This window comes from Lissotriton helveticus, chromosome 3_2, assembly GCF_964261635.1.
Source record: "Lissotriton helveticus chromosome 3_2, aLisHel1.1, whole genome shotgun sequence".
Taxonomy (NCBI): domain Eukaryota; kingdom Metazoa; phylum Chordata; class Amphibia; order Caudata; family Salamandridae; genus Lissotriton; species Lissotriton helveticus.
This window is the reverse complement of record NC_136062.1, coordinates 274,404,946-274,429,451: the sequence shown is the minus strand read 5'-3', so window position 1 is coordinate 274,429,451 and position 24,506 is coordinate 274,404,946. Positions and strand designations below refer to the sequence as shown.

Genomic DNA, 24,506 nt, shown 5'->3' with positions numbered 1-24,506 from the left:
AACAGCCCACACCCAAACTGAGCCCCCTCCTGAAAAGGTTGGGAGAGTTGTGATGGCCACAGCTCAAACTCAGACAGATGATAGTGTTGTGAAGCCTGAAACTATGGATCACTCCACTCAGACAGAGAGCATTGAGGAGGAAGAGAAATCTCCCTCCCACCAGACTTTAGGAAAGGGTCAGCCTCCTCAGGGAACTGATCTGACCCCTTGTGAAGAAACTGCCACAGAGGTAGTCAGGCATAGCCTGGCAGAACCCCTGATGTCAGTGGACCCTTCCAAGGTGGGACCCAGTCTGGAGCAGGTAACCTGCCCCTCTCTACCCTGCCTCAGTCAGCCCAGGGCTGTAGAGGTCAGGGAGGCCAGTGTTGGACCCCAAAGGGCCCCCTGTCCAAAAGAATTCCCCAATCAGCAGATTAAGGGCACTGAAGCTAGTAGTCCTAGCCAAGTGAAAATAAAACATACTCCTGAGGGATCCCCCTTAAAATTAGTTAGGGACCTCCCACAGATGGACACTGTTGGGCACAGCCAAACTTGGGACCTGAGGGCCCCAGACCTGACCTGTCCCTCCAGTAAGCCAAACAGAGGGACCCAACCTCCAGCTGTAGGTAGCCAGAGGTTGACCCTGAGAGCCCAAAACAACTCAGTCTTGGAAAGAAAGGCCTCTAAGGTGGAAAATGATTGGAGGAAGCTGAGCCCAAAATTAGTGGAGCCTCACTTCAGTACTCCATTTCAGCACCAGCCTTGTACTTTGCCAAAACACACCACAGGTAGAGATTCCCTATGGTGGAGACCCTCAGACACCCTTAGGGTGAGGGATTGCTTAGTGGACCATGAGATAGGGGGTAACCATACCAGTGCTGGTACTTCCTTATATGGCCACTCAGGCAATATAGGCTTACCTGGCAAGGCTAGCCTTATCTCCTTTCGTTTGGGGGGGGGGTTATGTAGGAAGGTAGATCCCTGACTATGGTTGCCCCCAACTTTTTGCCTGGTGTTTTGCTGGTTTTCTGACTTAGTTGACCTGAGGCCCTGCTATTCAGGACCTCAGGCCCACTGCTCTCTCTCTTAAAACGGATTCCATGTACCCTAGGTACATATCCCATTGGATACTGAGTCACCTTATCAGTCCCTGTACAGTGTACCTTAGGTACCCAGGGCATAGGTGTACCCAGGGCCTACCAGGGGCTGCAGCATGTATTATGCCACCCCTGGCTGGCCATCCAAAACTGACACAACTGGCTGCTTGACAGCTGGGGCAAGGTGGTGTACTCACCCTTTGCTTTAGATATAGTATACCTATATCTAACCCTAAAATGGACACACAGATCTCCTATCAGTCACTCCTATGGCAGGCCTTAACAATCCTGAAGGCAGAGTGCTTGGAATCGTGTGAGATGGTGCTCTGGCATGAGCTGAGCCTGTCTGCGGCTTTCGGGATCTATCCCTTAGCCGTTTCCATGATATCGCATACCATATACTCTTAAGTGCATTATAATCCTCGCGGTTATATGCCAACTCTGGTATCGCTTTATCAAAACATGTCGAGTAAGGTGTCATACGAATTGGAATACTAACCCCCTCGCCAATTCTGGCGACGGGGTTAGCATTCCACCCTTCTAGAGGGACACGACATGTATGTAACCCCTAACCCCGGTTAAAGTCGAACAGAGCCTCAGCTCCACAAAATGGATGCTGCCACCGAGACACAAGTCTGCCCTCCTGCTGCTGGGAGTCCTCCCAGAGCAGGAGATAAGGACAAAGGGTTTCCTGCCAGGGGCGGTGCCAGCACCGTCCCAGACAGGATTTTGTGTATCCTAGGTAGGCAGGGCTTCAGAGGAAGGTGACTGCAAGTGGCACCCCGTTGCTCACTATGCATAGGCCGGCTTGAACCAGTTCCAGGGACACTCCAGACCCTGAGCTGGGGAAAAGCCCGCCAAGGAAGTGGGTGTAACCACCCCCCTCCTGGTCCCACCCATAGGGCAGGACTTAGTCGCGTGCCAGCCCCCTTTTCCCAGATAAAGGTAGGAGCAGGCCCCCTTCCAAATCAGATCATCTTTGGAATCAAGACACGACTTTCTGCGAAAGGACTTCAAGATTTCCTTCTTCAAGATTCTCCCTTGTGACTAAGGAGTAGTCACCCTGCATCCGCAGGCACCATCGCAAGAACACTGCGGTCTGCTGTAAGTCCTTCCTCCGGAATCCGACTGCCCAGCTCGACAAGACCCGGCTTCCCTGGCACCTCCGACCTCTACTCACCTCTACAGCCAAGCTGAGAACCGTGAGTACGACGAGACCTCAAGGGACCGACTATTGCCAAGACTGCACGACTTCTGCACAGCAAGCCCGCCGAGTAATTTCTTGGTGAGTGCTTTGGGGTCCGAGAAGCCCCGACCCTGAGCAGCTCCAGCACCGAAGAGCAGCCCCCCAGCATCTCCACGATCGGCGTGGGGCCCTTCTGCTTTTTGCTGCTCACCGCGTTGTTTGGCTACTAGCCCGCTGGCTTGTGGCCTTCTGAACGACGCCCGACGACATCACTGCTGCTAGTCTGGTTGCTCCAGACTGGCTCTTGCTCCCTTCCAGAAGAGGAGCACCCCGGACCCTCCTGGTCCACTCAAGACGCCATTTTGAGTCCACCGCGTGGGCTTGAATTAGCCAAGGCTTGTTGCCCAATCCTGGGTAACTTCGACGCCGACAGCTTCATCCATCGTGGGACAGCTCGCCTCTCCATCCTGGTCGCCGACAACGCCTCCTGATCCGTGAGATCTGCAGAGCCAGCGTCGCCCACTCACCTAGTCGAGGTGACTACCATCCGGTGCCCTCCTGGTGCCCACTGACTACTGGCTAGTAGTCACGAACTTGGTCCCCTCTGCTTTCAGGTGTCATCCATCTTCCAGATCCAGGCTTGGATCAACTCGAACTATCTTCACTGGTCGCCTGCCAGCATCTTTCTTCCAGGCTCCTGGTCCGGCAACGAGGATTCCCGACGTCTTTTGAGACATATGCAGCTGCAGCCCCTGGGCTAGGTAACTTCAGCATTTCGGTGCCCCAGCATAGCCTCACTATCCAAGGGTCAGGATCCACTGTCGTTTTCTCCCTACCAGGTCGGGTTCGCCCGTGAACACTAACTTTAGCGTTACTAGCTACCATAGACTTTGTCCCGCATCCCGCGTGAGAGTGCACACTCTGCACCCGAGTCCCCTAGGCCTCCTAGAAGTAATCTAACGATTCCCTAGTCAAGTCCTAGCGATTCCAAAGCCTATTAGTACTGTACTTACCTGCTAGTAATTTCGCATTCCACTTTTAAAGTATATGGTTTTTCGTGCCCCTCGGGCATTTGTGTATACCGTGCTAACTTAAGTATTTTCGCAAGAGTTTTGTTGTGTGCCTAGCACCCTGTCCTCATAAAGAGTACAGGGTTGTTGTGATTCTAATAAATACACTGTTTATTTTCATAACACTTGTGTGGTGTCCTTTCACTGGGTGTTCAAGGGGTAATGTGATGGTAAAACAGCTGGCTTAACACGCCCTCTAGAGTCTTAGCCTTAGACTGCTCGTATCCATGCTACTAGGATAGCTGGTCTATAAGGTTGACTTACAACCAATCATCAATAAGGGTTGTTTGGACTGATATATAGTGATCACTAGAATAGTGAGCACTGCACATCAGGCCAACTTCTCACAATCCCCCAACAGCATCTGGGCACAGATTTATACTGGTGGTAGTGGATCATGCCACCAGGTATCCAGAAGCTATTCCCCTTAGGACCACTACAGCTCCTGTTGAGGCCAGGGCCCTGCTTGGAGTTTTCTCCAGAGTGGGGTTTCCTAAGGAGGTTGTCTCTGACAAGGTGCAAACTTCATGTCAGGATACTTGACTGCAATGTGGAAGGAGTGTGGTGTAAATTACAAATTTACCACACCCTATCACCCACAGTGCAATGGGCTTGTGGAGAGATTCAACAAGACCCTAAAAGGGAAGATAAAAGGGTTACCTGAAAAGCTTAGGCGAAGATGGGACATCCTTTTACCCTGCCTCCTGTTTGCTTACAGAGAGGTCCCACAGAAGGGGGTTGGCTACAGCCCTTTTGAGCTTCTGTTTGGGCATCCTGTAAGAGGACCCCTATGTCTTGTGAAGGAAGGATGGGAGTTACCTCTCAAAAAGCCTAAACTTGACATAGTGAACTATGTACTTGGTCTCCGCTCCAGGATGGCAGAGTACATGGAGAAGGCATCCAAAAACCTTGAGGCCAGCCAAGAACTTCAAAAAGCTTGGCATGACCAATAGGCTGTCCTGACTGTTTATCACCCAGGACAGGTGTGGGTGCTGGAGCCAGTGGCCCCAGCAGCTCTCCAAGACAAATGGTCTGGACCCCATACCATCATTGAGCAAAAGGGAGAGGTCACCTACCTGGTGGACCTTGGAACTCCCACGAGCCCCCACAGGGTGCTTCATGTTAACAGGCTCAAGGCATTTGTCGACAGGGAGGACATGGGCTTGCTCATGGCCACAGATGAGGGACAGGAGGAAGAGAGTGACCCTCTCCCAGACCTGCTCACTCAGAACCCTGATGATGGGTCAGTTGATGGTGTGGTCTTGTCTGACAGCCTCTCTGAGCATCAACAAAAGGATTGCAAACAGGTTCTTCAATCCTTTAGACAAATGTTCTCACTGACACCCAGTCAGACAAACTGGTGCACCCATGAGGTGGACACTGGTGACAGTCTGCCTGTCAAGAGTAAAATCTACAGGCAACCTGACCACATCAGGGACTGTATAAAGAAAGAAGTACAAAAGATGTTGGAATTGGGAGTCATTGAACCCTCAGAGAGCCCTTGGGCTCGTCCTGTAGTTCTAGTGCCATTCACTACTCTGCACTCACTACTCACTACTCACTACTCTGCACTCACTACTCAATACTCTGTACTCACTACTCTGCACTCACTACTCTGCACTCACTACTCTGCACTCACTACTCTGCACTCACTACTCACTACTCTGCACTCACTACTCACTACTCAGTACTCACTACTCTGCACTCACTACACTGCACTCACTACTCTGCACTCACCACTCTGCACTCACTACTCTGCACTCACTACTCTGCACTCACTACTCTGCACTCACCACTCTGCACTCACCACTCACTACTCTGCACTCACTACTCTGCACTCAATCCTCACTACTCTGCACTCACTACTCACTACTCTGCACTCACTACTCTGCACTCACTACTCTGCACTCACTACTCTGCACTCACTACTCTGCACTCACTACTCAGTACTCACTACTCTGCACTCACTACACTGCACTCACCACTCTGCACTCACCACTCTGCACTCACCACTCTGCACTCACCACTCTGCACTCACTACTCTGCACTGCACTCACTACTCTGCACTCACCACTCTGCACTCACCACTCACTACTCTGCACTCACTACTCTGCACTCACTACTCACTACTCTGCACTCACTACTCACTACTCTGCACTCACAACTCTGCACTCACCACTCTGCACTCACCACTCACTACTCTGCACTCACTACTCTGCACTCACTACTCACTACTCTGCACTCACTACTCACTACTCTGCACTCACTACTCTGCACTCACCACTCTGCACTCACCACTCTGCACTCACCACTCACTACTCTGCACTCACCACTCTGCACTCACTACTCTGCACCCACTACTCTGCACTCACCACTCTGCACTCACCACTCTGCACTCACCACTCTGCACTCACCACTCTGCACTCACTACTCTGCACTCACTACTCTGCACTCACCACTCTGCACTCACCACTCACTACTCTGCACTCACTACTCTGCACTCACTACTCACTACTCTGCACTCACTACTCACTACTCTGCACTCACTACTCTGCACTCACCACTCTGCACTCACCACTCTGCACTCACCACTCACTACTCTGCACTCACTACTCTGCACTCACTACTCACTACTCTGCACTCACCACTCTGCACTCACCACTCTGCACTCACCACTCTGCACTCACCACTCTGCACTCACTACTCACTACTCTGCACTCACCACTCTGCACTCACCACTCTGCACTCACCACTCTGCACTCACCACTCTGCACTCACCACTCTGCACTCACCACTCTGCACTCACCACTCACCACTCTGCACTCACCACTCACTACTCTGCACTCACCACTCTGCACTCACCACTCTGCACTCACCACTCTGCACTCACCACTCACCACTCTGCACTCACTACTCACTACTCTGAAAGCAGGCAAGGCTACTGATTAATTTTACACTGGTCACGGTTAACATTCTTTGCTAGAAGAGAATAGACACGTTTATCTTGGTGGGTTGAATTAAAAAAAACACATGGCGCGCCCTGGTGTCCAATAAAGAATAGGTGATCAGTAACGTGCACGCTCAGAGAGCAGACTGTACTGAATGTTCTGTGTACATTAGCAGAATCCTTCAAAGCACATCTGACATCATTCTTTGCTCCCGCCATTCCGGTACTTTACACTGCAAACACTCCCGCAAGTCCATGCAATTAGAGGACATAACATTCTGAACAAGCACCTACCTCTCAGTGCCTTCACTGCGTTGCAAAACTTCTCGATGCCGGCCAGGAAGAGAGCAGTGATCGGCGCGCGGCGGGGACGCTGGCGCCGTGAGCGTGCGCGCGACTGAATCCGCGCGTGGCCAGCACTTGTCGCACCTCTCCCATTGAGAATGCTGGGCGCGTGCCCAGCTCTTGTCTCCTTTTGTCGGCTTTGGAGACTGAAACGATTGCAATATATCTCTGCCGAGAACGCGCTTCGCGCGTCTCTAGGCCGAGACCTAAAAATGACATTGAAAGGCCAAGCACTGGAAGAAGGGACATTTAGTGACAAAAGAGAAGTGTTGGAGCCCAATCATCAAGAATGCAACCATACTAACCTATTAGAATTATGAGAAGTCTTGAGATACCTTGCAGAGATTATATTTAAAGAAAGTACAGCATCTGCAGCAGACTCATCCACCTCGGGTTTGTTTCGAACTCGGCCTGTATGGAGAAACCGAATGAGAGAACCAACTGAACTGCAGAAAACAAGGAACGTTAGCAAACAAGTGTCTTGCTTTTCAGTCACCCAATTAAAGTAATGCTTATGAAGAACACAGATGGCGAAAGACTACTTCACTTTTAACATCTGATATTGATCTGAAGAACAAGTTAATTACCTTTGGTAAGGCTATTTCTGGGGGATACTCCAACTACACATTCCTCACCTTGTGAATAGTCTCAAAGTTTGGATCCAGAAACCTTTCAGCAATATGTCTGCATGCAAGTAGATGGCATAGTGCGACTTTGCATTGATGTTGTTCCACTCCGAAAGTGACTTGCGGAGCCCCATATAAGCCCAATCAATGGGTGCTGACCACAGCTGCTTTATGGGCTGACACAGAGCACAGCAGCAGATTGTGTTGACCAGTGTGCAGATCTCTAGACTTGGGACCTTTTCAAATGGGAAAAGAGTACAGTTCACAGAACGGGCATGTGGGTTGGTCGGTGAGGAATCTGCGGTTACATACATTATCCACGAAACCGAGCGTTACCAAAGGTAAATATCTGGTTAATCTGATTAATACCGCAGATTTCTCACCTTCTGAATAGATACCAAAGCAGCACTGCCCAAACAGTGGGTCTATAAACTGGCTCAAAACAAAATATCCTGCAGGACCGAGCAGGCTAAGTGTTTGTTTCTATGAACCTGGTCATCTAGGCAATAGACTCATAAACGTATGAAATGACACCCACATAGCCACCAGGCAAATGTCCAGCACAGGCACTCCACATGCCAATGTAGTGGTAGCAGTCTTGTCTCTGGTGGAGTAAGCGTACAAGCCCTCTGGGAGCTGCTTATTAGCCAATGTATAACACATTTTAATTCAGAACAAAATCCAGTGGGATCTGATATTTTTTCTGTACGTACACCCTTGCCCCTCTTCACCCCAGCAAATCCAACAAAGAGCTCATTGTCCAGAAGATGTTCTCTGGTATGATTAACTTCGGGCTCATTTAAGATCAAGCTAATGTAGTCTCTCTTCCTCCTTAGGAGAGTGAGGCTGGATGAAGAATGCAGGAGGGTAATCTTCGGCCAACATGAAAAGGAGTGACCACATTTGGCAGAAAAGAAGCTTGCATCCTTAACACAAGCTTGTCTGGACACAATGTGGTGTACGGAGAGTTGACAGAGAGAGCTTGTAGCTCACTCACACGCTGTGCAGCTGTTACACAAAATAAGAATACTGTTGTAAGAGTGAGGAGCTGCAATGGACAGCTATGTAATAGCTCACAAGTAGTAGAAATCAGGAATGCGAGGACTAGATTCAGGTCCCAGTGAAGCATGATAACAGGTGGGAACACATGGTGCAAATCTTTAAAATAACGAAGTACAACAAGTGACTTAAATAAAGAAAGCCTGTCCGGCAACCACAAGAAAGCAGAAAGGGAAGATAAATAACCGTTAACTGTGCACAAAGCAAGTCTTTGCTGGGATATGGACAACATAAATAGAAAGTCTTCAGATAATTTGCTTGCAGTGTGTCAATCTGCAGAGTACCACACCACAGCATAAACTTGTCCCAATGGCAGGCGCATACTGTATGACGTCTACAACTTCAGAAGGGAAGTCAAATGCACTCAGCTGTCGCCTCTTGATCTCTGGGCATGGAGTCGACGCTTGCAGTTGCCAAGGTGCAGGACCCTACCTTGCCACTGTGACAAAAGATCGAAGGACAGATACTTATGCCCAGGAGTACCAGGTACCATACGCTCCTTGCCCAATCCGGTGCCACCATGATGACGTTGGCCTGGTCGTTCCCGATCTTCTTCAAGTTTTGGAACAGAAGGCACAGAGAGTGGAGGGGGCAAAGGTGTTGAGTGGGGTGGGGCTGCAGCAGGAATGGCAAGGGGGGGAGGGTGTAGTGTCAGGAAAGTCCGGTACTCTGAGTAGCATGTACAATATCGGCCGTTCACATGCCCCAGACATTAGCCTTGGCAGGGCCCCTGGAAGCAAGGCCAGCAACGTGGATGGTGAAGCATTTTACAATGAATTGGGACATTACAGCCTCCAGGTGTGCTTTGTGTGGCTGGTTTTGCAAACATATGCGAATGCAAGCAATTGTCCTGCTCTTGCAATGGGAACAACAAAGTGATTTATGGGAGTAGGGGCTGCACACTGCCGTCAGTGCTACCCTCCCCTCCTCCCTCTCCCCCCCAAGGCCCCCATAACATCACAGATCAAAGACGATGCGCTTTTTGTTAGGGCTGGTCTATTACACCGTTTAATGCTCTGCTGCCAGTGTAGAATTGTAACAGACAATTGCTGCGGACGTGAATTGATATGCGAGTCATGCTAAAAAATGAGGCCAACCGAGCAGTCTGTCGTTCCGAGGTTGGTAAACTGAGTATCATTAAACTAGGCACTAGTATCACCTGTTAATTACAGCGCCTGGAAACGGCATAAGTGCAGCACGAAGCACTACACATGAAACATGCCTCATCAAACTGCCACCTTACCATTCTGAATTGACAAAATCCGGGTCACCCTATTTGAGTTGAGCTGCAGATAAGTACACTGCGCTGTAATAAGAAATGAATACGTGTGTTCTCTGCCTCATGCGGTGTGGCTTGAAGACACTGCGGTGTACGTAGCCTGCAGCGTTCCTGGGCGCCAGGGAGGTGCCATGGTGTAATATTTTGCTTCCATCCCGAAGAAGCGTGGCTGGCACCAAGACTTGGAAGAAGATCTGAGACTTCCGTCCGGCCGACCTCAAGTTGTGATAAGGAAGGCAGTGCGTGGGGGCGCCCCTGGCTTGGAGGTGAAAGTCACACTATAAATAGCCAAGAAGGGCAGACTCACAAGGCCAGTGCCGGGCGGAAATCACAGAGGATGAAGGAGAAGGAAGCCTTTAATGATACATCAACAAAAAGGACACAACACGTGTCAGCAGACGTGTGAAATGTAGCACTTGTGTCTTCAAATGAGATTTCGGAACAGAGAAGAGAGGAACTAGAAGGAAACAGAAAATCTTTCCAATAAAACTGACATGTCTGCCTTTGGGCCCTTGGGGATTACTGACAGGGGTCAGGGCTGGGCGTCAAAAGCAACCCTGGGTCCGTTTTAGCATAAGGGCGCACTTTCCCTGTTTGAGCCAGGGCATACAAACGTGTGCCAAGTGCAAACAGATTTTGGAAAAGGGGGGTGGTGATGGACAGAGTTTCTGAATGATGCAGAATACTCTTACCAAGTCAAGAGATCATGGTTTTAATCCATCACCGTTTTTTAGCTCACTGCACCATCCCAGCTCAGAACCTGGCTATATGCAAATTAGTCTGTTCCTGTCCCAGTGCATGACGGGAACAGGGCAAACCAAACTACCAAGCCAATTCTTATACTGGGAAGGAAACAAGCTTCCGGGGACCGGTTTCTGGCATCACAGCCTTCTTCGGCCGGCTCGCTTGAATCCTGATGGTGCAATGAGCAAGGGACTCACGTCTGAGTATGCCCTCCCACACATAGTGTGGATAAAACCGATTTTGGAAAAGGGGGGTGGTGATGGACAGAGTTTCTGAATGATGCAGAATACTCTTACCAAGTCAAGAGATCATGGTTTTAATCCATCACCGTTTTTTAGCTCACTGCACCATCCCAGCTCAGAACCTGGCTATATGCAAATTAGTCTGTTCCTGTCCCAGTGCATGATGCGAACAGGGCAAAGCAAACTACCAAGCCAATTCTTATACTGGGAAGGAAACAAGCTTCCGGGGACCGGTTTCTGGCATCACAGCCTTCTTCGGCCCGGCTTGCTTGAATCCTGATGGTGCAATGAGCAAGGGACTCACGTCTGAGTATGCCCTCCCACGGGTAAAACCGATTTTGGAAAAGGGGGGTGGTGATGGACAGAGATTCTGAATGATGCAGAATACTCTTACCAAGTCAAGAGATCATGGTTTTAATCCATCACCGTTTTTTAGCTCACTGCACCATCCCAGCTCAGAGTCTGGCTATATGCAAATTAGTCTGTTACTGTCCCAGTGCATGATGGGAACAGGGCAAACCAAACTACCAAGCCAATTCTTATACTGGGAAGGAAACAAGCTTCCGGGGACCGGTTTCTGGCATCACAGCCTTCTTCGGCCCGGCTTGCTTGAATCCTGATGGTGCAATGAGCAAGGGACTCACGTCGGAGTATGCCCTCCCACACATAGTGTGGATAAAACCGATTTTGGAAAAGGGGGGTGGTGATGGACAGAGTTTCTGAATGATGCAGAATACTCTTACCAAGTCAAGAGATCATGGTTTTAATCCATCACCGTTTTTTAGCTCACTGCACCATCCCAGCTCAGAACCTGGCTATATGCAAATTAGTCTGTTCCTGTCCCAGTGCATGATGGGAACAGGGCAAACCAACCTACCAAGCCAATTCTTATACTGGGAAGGAAACAAGCTTCCGGGGACCGGTTTCTGGCATCACAGCCTTCTTCGGCCCGGCTTGCTTGAATCCTGATGGTGCAATGAGCAAGGGACTCACGTCTGAGTATGCCCTCCCACACATAGTGTGGATAAAACCGATTTTGGAAGTGCAAACAGAGACAGTGCACCCTATTATGATGAATGTGCTGCCCTCAGGAAAGCCACAAACTCGTGCTGCCCCAGGGACAGCGCATCCACGTGAAATATGGAGCAGTGGCTTCAAAGCCGTTAGCTGAGTCACTCTGCAAGCTGCAACCTGATCCCGCTACACTTTCAACAGTCGAGAGCAGTGCTTAATTTGAGCCGGTGGTTTCACATGCTCAGCACCTGCACTTTTCATGAGTGTTAAGGACACATTCATTTACAGGAGCGATTAAGTGATTGGTCCAGAATCACGGGATGTTGAGTAGATGTAAAGACTCCAACCTGGGTCCCCAACTCTGAAGCCAACTCTGGCCATTACGCCATATCCTTTCCCAACTTTCATGGTTAGACGTTGGTTCTGTTGTGGACAGCGCTAACAGGAGAAATGGGCTGATGGTGCGAGTTGCCTCTTGACGAGAGCCCCAGCATTCATTTTTTTACAAATTAACCACTGAGGGAGAGAGATCCTCATGCAGCATAGCCAATAGGTCTCGCTCTTGGGACCGTATAAGTATTTAGTTATGCAGCACAATATCATTGGTGCAACAACATCTACTGTTGCATGGCTAAACACTTATAAGGTCCTAAAGGCAAGACTTATGGCTATGCCAATGCTTGTTAGCATGTGCTGTGACATTAGAGAAAAGTGACAATAGCTACTGACCAAAGCTGCTCGCAGGTGGTTCTGGACATAGAATTTTCATGCAGCAGCGGGAAAAAATTAAAATGAGAGTGATGTCAGTGTCACTATGGACAACCATAAGTCTCATGACTTCTGTCAACACTCAAAATGACAAAGGAGGATTTAGTACATTCCTTACACATGGATCACAGCAACGTTGTGCATATAAGTGGTATGGATGGCAAACATGTACTTAACCGGAACCTGAGGTCTGGGTCGCGTGGTCTCCTACAAGTTCCACGTATATGGCTATGTCGCTCTGGAGGTAAAGCTTTCTCGTATCTAGCGCCAAGATACTGGAATGAGTTACCAGATCCCCTTCGTAAAATTGAAAATTATGGCACATTTAGGAAACAGCTAAAAGCCTTTCTTTTTTAATTCATTTGGTCCACTTTCAATCACGGGAACAGTTCTAGCCAAGCTCCGAGGTGCTCCCGGGTGATTCGAGCGCTATAGAAGAACAAATAACATAACATAACAAAGGGTTGACTGAGATGCAGATGCGTCTATATTGTATTAGAACATTGGAATGTTGGAAGCTCCATTGAAAACAATGGAGTAGCTCCGGGCTTATAATGGCTGGTATAAGCCCGGAGCTCCACCATTCCAATGTTTCTTTGTTCACAGCTGTGGCTATGAACAAAGGCTTCAGGGAGCCTGAGGGGATTTCAACCCCCTCGCACTCCCTATAGCCTTTGTTTTATTTGTTAGAACATTCTGCCCTCTGGTGGCAGAATGTTCTAATAGCCTTATAGCCCTTCGTAGTTGGGCTATACCGACTATTAAAGTCCTGCTCCCTTATAAAAGGCCCTCGCCTTCGGCTTGGGCCTTTAACGCTGCAGCTGGCCTTTAATAGCCGGTATAGCCCGCTATAAGGCTATATTAGAACATTGGAACGCTGGAAGCTCCATTGAAAACAATGGAGTAGCTCCGGGCTTATAATGGCTGGTATAAGCCCGGAGCCCCAACATTCCAATGCTTCTTTGTGGCTGTGCACAAAGGCTTCAGGGAGCCTGAGGGGATTACAATCCCCTTGCGCTCCCTGAAGCCTTTGTTCAATTTGTTAGAACATTCTGCCCTCTAGTGGCAGAATGTTCTAATAGCCTTATAGCCCTTCGTAGTTGGGCTATACCGACTATTAAAGTTCTGCTCCCTTATAAAAGGCCCTCGCCAACGTTGCCGCTGGCCTTTAATAGCCGGTATAGCCTGCTATAAGGCTATATTAGAACATTGGAACGCTGGAAGCTCCATTAAAAACAATGGAGTAGTTCCGGGCTTATAATGGCTGGTATAAGCCCGGTGCTCCAACATTCCAATGCTTCTTTGTGGCTGTGAACAAAGGCTTCAGGGAGCCTGAGGGGATTACAATCCCCTTGCGCTCCCTGAAGCCTTTGTTCAATTTGTTGGAACATTCTGCCCTCTAGTGGCAGAATGTTCTAATAGCCTTAAAGCCATTCGTAGCAGGGCTATACCAGCTATTAACCCCTTCGGCGCTAATGACAAAGCCAGCTCGTCATGGGCGTTACCTGCGCTACGCGGATGACGAGCTGGCTTTGTCATAAACAAGCCATTTTTAAAATTCCCGCGCACAGCGGGAAAACGCAGTTGCGCGATAGGGGTTAAAGTCCCGCTGCCTTGTTTAACGCTGCAGCTGGCCTTTACTAGCCGGTATAGCCTGCTACTACGGGCTATAAGGCTATATTACAACATTAGAATATTGAGAGCTCCATTAAAGACAATGAAGTAGCTCCGGGCTTATAATGGCTGGTATAAGCCTTCTGCTCCAACATTACAATGTGTGTCATTATGTTTTTAACTTTTTATTTAGAACATTAAACCCTTAGTGGATGAAATATTCTACAAGCCTTATATCCCTTCTACCTGATCTATACCAAGTGTTTAAAGCCTTCTCCCTTGTTATAGGCCCTCATCTACGACTCAGGCCTATAACTTGGGTTCAGGTCTTTTAACAACTGGTATAGCTCTTGGCAGCGGGCTATAAGGCTGCAGTGGTTGACCGAGGTCCTTACAGGATGCCCCCTGAGATGGGCGAATTGTAGTCTATAGAGTCCCCATGTGTAGACGTTGGGTTACTTCAGCTGTGTAATGGAACAGTCATAGACTTCAAAAGACCCATCAGTATTTGGGTGTTAACATGTCAGTCTACCATACGAACTGAACAACTACAATGTTGTATCTGGCTGACACTTACTACGGCAACAGGGGCAGGATGAGGCACAATTGCCTGTGACATGAGACAATGGTAGGTTAATTCACAAAAGACATATTACAGGAGGATTGTAAGCAATGGGATATAGATGCAATCAGCGTGTGACAGGACACAGCAACATTTATTCACCGAGCATGCATGGCATTGGTTGTCATGTTTAGACATGATCTATTGTATTGTGAACCATGCACGGTCATACATTACATTCTAAATTCATGTGCAAAGATTTGTGGTTATAATAGGAATGCATGTGTCAGTGTAGCCATAGGATCGCTGTTCTTTACTGCTGTTAAGTGTACTGAAACCAGTAATACTTGGCATTAATGGTGGCTTACCAGGCTACATGATCCTTCTAGTGTAGGAGATCAGTTCACATGGCAGCAATGCCAGAGCTACAGCAGTAGAAGCGAAGGTACGTGGCAGAGGGGCCCCACCTGCCCAGCCTGTACAAGCATCGGTCAGTTACTGTCTCTGCACGCCCCTCTGCCAATTGGTCACTCGGATACAGGTAATCTTTGTCTGTGATGATGAAAGTGGGTGAAGGAGTTTCATATTTATGATGGCAATGGAAAGGGTTATGTGTATGAGGGAGTGATTGCGCTCAGCTGTGTACCTGACAGGTTTGCTCGAGAATTACCTAATATTGTGGTGCTACAAGAAGAGGGGTGACCCTAACAACCCCTTAGGAGATGTTGTACAGGACAACATCTGTAACTGGAACACAACACCTGTGCACACACATACAATTCAACATATAATATGTCAGTTTATGAGTCCACAAAAAGGAGCAAGAACATTTGACGTCTGTTGGTCTCGTTGCTTTAATACTCGTACTAGACAGCGCCAGCCGACACGTGTTTTGTCTGAGTATAATACACTCGTACTCTTCAGGGCTTACTTCCAGTGGAAGCAAGAGGATCAATCTCCCTTAACCGGTGATAATTCCAACCCGGTTAGGGTGTCACATGGAAGATCAAGGATAAAAGCATCTATCCGCTCTGATGCGGTGTGCTTAATGACAATTTCGCCGTGATCAAGTTCGGGACAGACGTAGGGAAAGTATCAGCTGAACAAGTCATCAAGTATCTTTACTGCCAAGTATTCAAATCCATAATATTGAGGCTCCTCAGTATCAGCCTGACTGTCTGCCCGACAAAATTTCCGGCGTCTTCGGTGATGGCGGAAGTATCAGTCTCCTTTTTGTGGACTCATAAACTGACATATTATGAGTTTCATATTTATGTTAGCATCGAAAATATGTGTACTGTGTTGGTCCTTACACCAGAGATGCTACTTTCAATTTTAGGAGGGTGAAGAAGGCTCTTATTCCAAGCTCAAAGATAGTATGGCAATGAGCTTTTTACCTATGAAAAATGTTGATTATGAAAGGTACAAAATTCGTTCCACTATTCAAAAGCCTGGAGAAACAATTGTCTGTATTGCTACATACTTTATGGAGCACGTTTATAGCTGGTAATTTGACTCGCTGGCTGTGACCCTGTTTCTTTCCTCCAAAAGCTTTACAAAAGCCCTGCAAGCTAGAAGAAATACTGACCATGGCTTGTGTGTCCTGCACAACCGAACACCAGGCTGAAATTATGAGCAGACATTAAGGTTAAAATGTAATCGAGGAGGTTAATAGTGTTATAATTCAAAGGGTGCCTGCCTGTTCCTTTCGTATTAGACACCGGCACTTGAAGTGTCATGATAGATAGCATTTGCAACACCAAACATTTTTCTCACCTGTGAATTTGCACATTTATGCCTCTGTCTCAAAGAAGCCTTTATAAATGTCTATGCCTGTTTCGCAGAAAACTTTCTCATCACACTTACTCCATTGACAATGATATATATGTGGTGCATTTTGCGCCTAGTAATGTTCACCTTCTCATAGACCTTTTACATGTTTTATATCAGCTGCATAAATATTTAACACAGTGCCCCTGAGTTAGGCCTAACTGTTTAGGTGCCAAGCTACCAGAGGATTAAGCACTGGCTAATTTAGTGACTTTTGTGCTTCACCCTGACAAGGATTGTAGTTGTTGCTTGAGAACGGTGTTCACCCCCCTCAACCAATAACCCAATTTCTTACAGTGCTGAACAAAATGGGTGCTGCCTAAACTGCTCTACACTTGCTATGATAAGAGGACCGGCTCCCACCTGAAAGAGCGACTTGCTATGCTCTACTCTATGTGTCCTGCTGCATTGAAGTTTTATATGAAATATAAAATAAAAGCAAGAAAAGCAAAGTAGCTTGAGTTGTTCTTTTGTGTGCATAGATTGTATGTATTACAAATAGTGATTTTCTACTGAAATAACCAGGATTATGTCCTGGCAGCATGAAGTGAGTTGAAAACATTAGACTTACACTATATAACACATCTGTTATACATGGATTAATCCTACACAGGGTGAAAGTCTGAGGTCTATCAAACAGTGGCTGGGGCATCCTCTGGGTCTGTGCTCTTCAGTATCATTGTTTTTCTTCGCCTTTAACCCCTTCGCTGCGGCCGCGATTTCCCCCCTGTGCCGTAAACAAAAGAACAGGGCGGGGCCGTGACGAACCCCAGCCGTCATCCGCACACAAGCACTGCGGAGCGTGACGGCTGGGGTTCGTCACTAGCATGGGAGGGGTTTAATACGGTCCTTGTGGCAGGTTATGATTGTTGGCCCGAGGCCTGCCATTGGGACAAGAAATGATACAGAGATTGGAGTGCTGTAGGAAACCAGAGGGCGCTACTAGTGTCATAGCTGGTTGAGGGGGCAGGGAAGGTGGGACGGGTGACCTGTCTCTAAAGATTGAAATGGGTTTTTATAATTAAGTGCACAATCATAATGTCCAGTGCTGTTTGCAGACATCTTTCAGCATGTAGCCATCTTTCCGATCTGCCTCGCCCTGCACACAGATGATTCATGCACAAGCAACTTTGTACACAAAGTTTTGAGATGTAATGTGGAATCCAAAATGTCTTTATTTCAGTCGAGGACCATAAAAGAACATTACATAAATAGACAGTATAAAAACAGGTTATAAGATATAAAGAATCATGAAAATGTATACATAGGCGGTTAAAAAGGAATGTCAATCGGCGTTTGGTCCATTACTGTTTTCTAAAAAGAACGTGTGCGTCCACCACGTAGAGGATAAAAAACGAGAAATAGCAAATACACTTGTTAGATGAGTATTATACTTCAATAGTCTAAAAGCTTCTTCATAGCGTCTAGTGCCCAGTGTCCTACACACTTGTACCAACCATCTTTGTCTAATTTTTTTATATCCTGGGAAGAAACACAATAAATGGAGTTAGGTGTCCTCTGTCATAGTGTTTGCCGGACATCCCAGGTCGATGCTGGTGGACCATTTATTGGAAAAAGCATGCAGCAGGAGAGTACCATGCCTGAACTGGACATAGAGCTTCCTAGCAAGGGCTGGTTGTATTTCATCTAGGCATAACTCCAGATTATAAGTGGCCTTAACGTCCAATAATTTGGCAGTAAGGGATACAATGGCAGGATTTTCAAGATGTTGGGCGAGTTTGCCCTCCCTATAACTACTAATATATTGTATACATGTTATTGCATTACAGGCGACCTCCGAATTGCTCCAGAGACTATCTCTACCTAGGTTGTGGAAGCCCTTTTTATTGTGCGCAAACCAAGCCAATTTGCTGATACCTGGGAGACCCATAATTTCTTGCAGCTCTGACGTAAATTCAGTCAATTCGGGGGTCACGTATAATCGTCGCCAAAATAAAAGGGGCCTGCAACCAATTTCCTCTGTAATGGGTCTTACCCCTAGGTCGAAGCGCAGTGGGACAAGTGGGGAGCTCGCTGGTAGACCAAGCAACTGTATAAAAAAATGGTTCTCGGTTTTAATCATGTTCTTCGGAGAACAATGCCCCCACAGTTCCGCCCCATACATGACAGAGCTTCTTAGTTTGGTTTTTATAAATCTCTAAAACAGGTCCTACTGGCTTGTGTGAGGAATTTCTGTAGAGCTTAGCCATGCTGCCTACTGTCTAAGTTAACTTGAGACTGGATTTATCCATATGGGGCCCCTATTCCATTTTTTCTGATAGGGTGAGGCCTAGATACTCGAAAACCGATAACCGCTCGAGTTGAATGCTATTCATATGTGGGTTTAGACGAGTTGTGTGGATGAGGTTGAAGGTCATATATTTTGTTTTCTGTATATTGATCTCCAACCCCCTGATTCCACAGACCTTGGCAAAGCCATCTAGGGTTCTCTGGATACCCATTGGTGATTTGGACAGCAGGAGGGTATCATCGGCAAACATCAGTGCCCAAATTAGTTTGTGTGCTAGCTTGAGGGCATGTACGTCCTTCAAATCGCTCAATTTGCCAACCAATCTGTTGATATAAAGTCAGAACAGGGTGGGGGCCAGCACACAACCCTGCCTAACCCCTCTGTTCATTGGAATAGGAGGGGTCAGTTCCCCATGTTTCCAGTATCTGATTTGTACAAAATTACCCTCACGCAATCTACTGGTCATATTCAAGAGGTAACAGGGAATCCCAAGATCACTTAACACCACCCAAAGTGCCTCTCTAGGCACTAAGTCAAAAGCACTTTTGAGATCCACAAAGACCAGAAATAAACTATCCCCTTCCAAATACACCGTTTTCTAATAAAGGAGTTGGAGCCTGAATACTTGGTCTACAGTGGAGGTTTTTTCCTCAAAGCCTGCTTGTAAGGGACTCAAGATTTTCGGTTCCTCCAAACAAGGCTGCAAGCGGTCCAATAGGATCCTTGCAAAGACTTTTTGCGTTATATCTAACAGACTGTTTGGTCTATAGTTGGTGGGCGATAAAAAGGGACCCTTTTTTATAAATTGGGAGTATCACTTTCCCAGGTACAAAATGATCTTTCTTTCTTTTACGTTTTGTAGCACGATGATTCATTGTAAGTGAATTTACGCAAGGCCTTACCTTTTGGGACCACTGTGTGATACTTCATTATGAGACCTTCTCCTTGTTTATTAAGTAACAATATTTGTATTAACAATTTAGGTGTCTAAAGGGGCACCAAGGTTGGGAAGTACATTATGTGAATCAGTTGGATAATGTTGAAAATGTGAGCTCAGAAACTGTATTGTTTTTTAATGTGATTGTTTCAAGCCGAATGACTATTACACCCTTGGACTAAATCTATGGCTTCTATTGTATAATGCATTATTAAATAACCCCCTTCTTGGAGGTGGTGGGCTCATTCTTTCGCTTGATCTTAGCACCACACTCTTCTGACCTCTGATTGATCTGCAGATCAGTTAAATTTGAATTGATCTGCAGATCAGTTAAATTTGTCATGAACTTTGAGAACAAAAGGGGTATTGCCGCACAAGTTTGAAAAGTAAATAAAATCTAGTTTTCTCTATTTTTAAATGCCATGCAAGACTTCCACCTGCCGTTTATTCTTGGGTAGTTAACGGAAGAGAGTTTTTACTTACTGTTCCACAACAAGTAAATGGACAATACATAATTGAATTTACTTGGCACTGGACGTTCCTTTCATGTGATTTTGTATTTTAATATTGCTAAATCTAAATCATGGATGCTCGTTGATCATTCATTTTAAATGGCTGTTCCTTTTTCTACTTTTTGTAATGGTTTTTATTAACTATACAATAAAGTTTATATACTGTTCTGACCTCCGATTGATGTTTTATTTACTATAACTGAGCTTTAGCTGTTCTCTTTAATTATTTCTTGCATTTTTCATCTGAGTTCGATGCTATTTCTTGATACAAATGACTAATTTCTAACCATTCAATGTTCGTTCTATAATGATTGATTTTAAAGCCTAATGTTCTCTACAGGTTGCATAATAATTTTATTGACTAGATCCAATTGAGGAACAACAAAATATTTGTAGGGTTAATACTGCTCTTTGTCAGAGGAGGTTTAACTTGACATATAGTGAAATCCACTAACACTGTTCTGCTCCCCCTCCTCACACTCACACACACCCTTTTGCCCCAGCGCCGTTGACACTCACATCCAGCAGAAATAAACAGCACCCTCTCAGCCTCGGAACAACAATGTTGTTCATGTTTACATTACACATTTACTTACTCTTGTAATGCCTAAGAGTATTTGCTTTTTTTCAGAATGGTGCATTTCTGTATATTTTTAATGCAACATATTACTGGTGTATAGTGCGTACTATGAAATAAGTTGTCTCTGTCTGTGTGAGTTCAGGTTGTAGGTGGGTATTTATAATGGGCCACAAATGAGAGATGTGGAGTTGAGGCTGAAGGCAATGCAAATTTCTCACACTGCCTGTCAGTGGTCATGAACCAGTTTCAAATACATGTTCATCCATTCCTTGGCCACTCTGCAGAGCGCACAAGGCAATGGTCATGTGCGACATATGTAATTGTGAAAATAATCAAAAGTGTGTGAAGGAGATATATAGCTGCCGAAACATCGACAAGCAGAACGATAGCTGGTCCCTACTTATAGGCATGGAGATCCAAACAAGAAGCACACCACAGTGTCGAACACAACTCTTTTGGTTTGGGACGAGGCTAGCAAAAAGCTAACATTAACCACATATCCGTAGTCTCACATGGCACTACATGTTAACCCCTCCTTTACACCAGCCTACGCCCAGGGTCCATTTGAGGCATGGTGAGTGGGGAACTGTCTCATGGTGGGTGAGTTCTTTAATAAGGAAATCACTCGAACCTTTGAGGACTGCAAGAAGGAATTCAGAGCGGGAAAAACTGAAAGGTTACTTTATGCCCAAAATAGACATTGCGCGCACCGTCCAACTTTCAAGGAAGGAGTCCCAAGGGAACTGACTCCTATGGAGAAACACCTGAGTGGCCGCTGGCACAATGCGGATTATCTCAGCCATATACACAATTTTGCTAGAAGATTCAATACCACAAGCTTACACATACACCAATAGGTAGGCGAGGATACTAGGGGGGGGACATACGAAGAGCAACAGTGGCTGCATGCGTGGAGAGACTTTAATAAGGTGACAGATAGCAACCAAATGGTTGCACCCCTAAGGTCACTTATGACCATGGAGAAACTATCATGGTGTCTCACGAGATTACTGGAGACCGCAAAACTATAGGGGAACCACTGTTAGAGAAGCTCTCGAAAAGTACCTTGAGTAGAGCTCTGCCAGGAAGTAAAAATGTGATAAATCTATTCTGAGTCAGTCATGAAGCAGGCAGCAGCAGGATATTGTCGAACGGCATAATCAGTGCTGTTTTTTCTTTCCTTGCGCTTCTCACTCCTTGTCTGTGGAAAGAACCAAAGAATCAAATACCGAGCGCACTGCCAAGCTTTGTTATCAAAGTTTAAACGTTTCTCAAATTAAAGATATGCCCTATGGATCCATCGGGGTGGGAGGGACGGGGGGTTGGGAGGAAAAAAGCCAGGAATTGATTTGTGCACATGATGTTAGAAATTGAATATTTTATGATGGGGGGAATAATGTGAACATCAGTACTCTTGGGCAGGGAGAACTAGCAACCCCCTCAAAACGATTGTATTCGCTTGCATTGAAATCAATTAAACCATCTTATTTAAAAAATATATTGACAGAGCAAGAGTTTAGGAAAAGGCAGTGGTTACAGGTGAGTGAGTGCATTATGTGTATGGGGTGAAGTGAAAGAGATGCACAAGAAGTATGTGCAGTAGATAGTGAAAAGAGGGCGCTAAATATGAAATATATGGGGTCGGAAATATGCAGCTGAGTATTTCAGAAAGATAGGAGATAAAGAGCATTATGTGTCTTCTCTAGAGAGTGGTTTGTAGAGGAGAACGGTAGAGGTTGGGACACTCCAAAGACAACTATCCCTTCACAGACTATGTGTATATTTAGTGCATTTCCCAGAGGAAGGATCAGGATGCCGTGAGTCAATCGAGAGAGAAGTTACATCTGGCAAGGGGTGTGGGCGTCACTTTCACAATTCCTGTCAGACGGGGGCGTGGCTCTAAAGTTATCCTCCGCTGGCCCCGTTCTGTCGGGCACGGGCACATCTGGCTCCCAGCTAACTTTGCAGTGGCGCCTAACGGGGCTGGTAGTTCGGCCGCGTGACAGCTCACGTGATGTCCTGGGACGGCAGTCTGCGAAAAAGACTTCATTTCCCAGGGAGCTCCGGGGCGCCAGAGTCATGTGGCGGAGAGAGGACCGTGGCCCGCCAGAGATGCCCGTGGCTGAGGAGGGTGAGGCGGCCGCTGCTGTGGCCCCTGAGGAGGCAGCCCCAGCTCTGCCAGGGCCCACCCCTCTGTGCGGCCCCCTGTCCCTACTGTGTGGGAAGGGGCCCCTCCGAGGCTTCCGGAGCCGCTGGTTCGTCTTCCACCCGCGACGCTGCCGCCTCACCTACCACAAGGGCCCGCAGGACCCAGCGCTCGGCAGCATCGACATCTCCGACGCCAGCTTCGGCCTCAGCCCCGAGGAGGAGGAGGGCCTGTTCCACATTCGAAGCGAGGGGCGCGACTGCGTGCTGAAGGTGAGGGGGGCGGAGCTCTCCGAGTGAAAACAGGGGCACTAAAAGTTTAAGGGAAGTGACTAGGACATGCCAAATGGGAAGCGTTGGGTGGAAGCAGGGCTGCAGTGCAAAGGGTGGGTAGGTGGTGGGTGAATCTTGAAAGTTAGGGAGTAACGCTGTGAGTAAAAGAGAGGTGCTGAAATGAAAGGGTTTGGTGGCACCCTGGCAGGAATGGAAATAATTTGTAAAAAAACATAGTGCCGGGGCTCTCGACAGGAGGACAATGGAGCTTGCACCATCCGTTGACCCTGGCAGCACTGCCAATGACAGCACCAACACACTACTAGTCATCACACTCTTAAAAGTGGGACCATTCTTACTATTACAGGCCCCCAAAGCTATAAGAATGACTTTGGAGGCAAATAATAATAATTGTAAATTGAAATGGAAATAATAAGTTGTTGTGCTCATACCTAAATTGGCAAACACCACTACCATGTGGCAGGCAGTCATAAGTCCCGGTGCTGGCAATTAAGTGCCGGTGCTGAGCACTTGCAAGCACCGGCACAAATTAGGCACTGGGAGGGGGAAAGCTTGGGTGGTATCAAAGATTTGAAGATGGGAGAACGCTGTAACTTAAAGAGAGATGCCGACAGTGCACAGGAGGTGCTGAAAAAGAAGGGTGGGTTGCTGAAAGTGAAGGTAGAGCCCTGATAAGTAAGGGATGAATGTAGTAAGGATTGGGTGGTGCATTGGTTGGGTGATTAAAGTGAATGAATGGGCCGTGAGATGTAAAGGATGGGCCATGAAGGTTAATGAGAGATACTGAAAATGGAAGTGGTGCTGAAAGCGAATTATTGGGTGGTACAGAGGGATTGCTGGTAAAAGTAAGGGGTGAGCGCAAGAAAATTTGAATAGTACATGGGATGGGTGCTGAAAGTTAAGGAGGTGCTTAAATCAAAGAGTGGAGTATGGAATTACTAAGATGCGGGATGCTTTGGGTGAGTTGTTCACTATTGGAGGAGAGTGCCTGATGCTGTGTGCTGAAGATGAGATGGCATGGCCACCTGGCAAGGTTTAGAAAAAAGCAGAGTGTCGGTTGGGTATATGTATCCAGTGGCGTAGCTTCTGGGAGGGTGTTAAACTCCCCTAAAAATGCATTATGTTGTAAATAGTTGGGTACAGGTGCTGTACCCAACAGTTCCGTATTGTGCATTGTCTGTCAGATTTCACCCTGGATTTTTACATGCACACGTAGACAAAAACGCACACATCCGTCTCTTTCTTAAAACTTGGTTTGTTTGAAAACTATTGTTTTTAATTACCCCTAACAGTCCGCACTCCTCTTTCCACTGCCTCTTAAGCCCCCCTTGGGCCCTGTTTCGCATAATGTATTTTAACAAGATAATCAAGCGTGATGAAGCTTACACCCCTCCCTCCCCAATCTTACTGCAGGAGCGGCCTTAG

General features: G+C 47.0%; 1 protein-coding gene and 1 long non-coding RNA gene across 3 annotated transcripts in view; one reads left to right on the top strand and one right to left on the bottom strand.

Moving 5' to 3' along the window:
- Positions 1 to 21,838, bottom strand: part of LOC144826652 (uncharacterized) — a 152,287-nt gene extending 130,449 nt beyond the window's left edge. Inside the window, exon 1 of the long non-coding RNA XR_013609871.1 lies at positions 21,708 to 21,838. This is a non-coding gene — a long non-coding RNA (uncharacterized LOC144826652). The remainder of the gene's footprint in view (positions 1 to 21,707) is intronic.
- A 645-nt stretch (positions 21,839 to 22,483) lies between these two features.
- The window catches only part of TBC1D2B (TBC1 domain family member 2B), a 285,950-nt gene continuing 283,927 nt past the window's right edge, over positions 22,484 to 24,506 (top strand). The window contains exon 1 of one of the 2 annotated variants that reach the window (XM_078685205.1): positions 22,484 to 23,060. In XM_078685205.1, coding sequence (XP_078541331.1) covers positions 22,722 to 23,060 — 339 coding nt within the window. In that variant the 5' untranslated portion in view covers positions 22,484 to 22,721. The remainder of the gene's footprint in view (positions 23,061 to 24,506) is intronic. The other variant, XM_078685204.1, reaches the window with a different exon arrangement.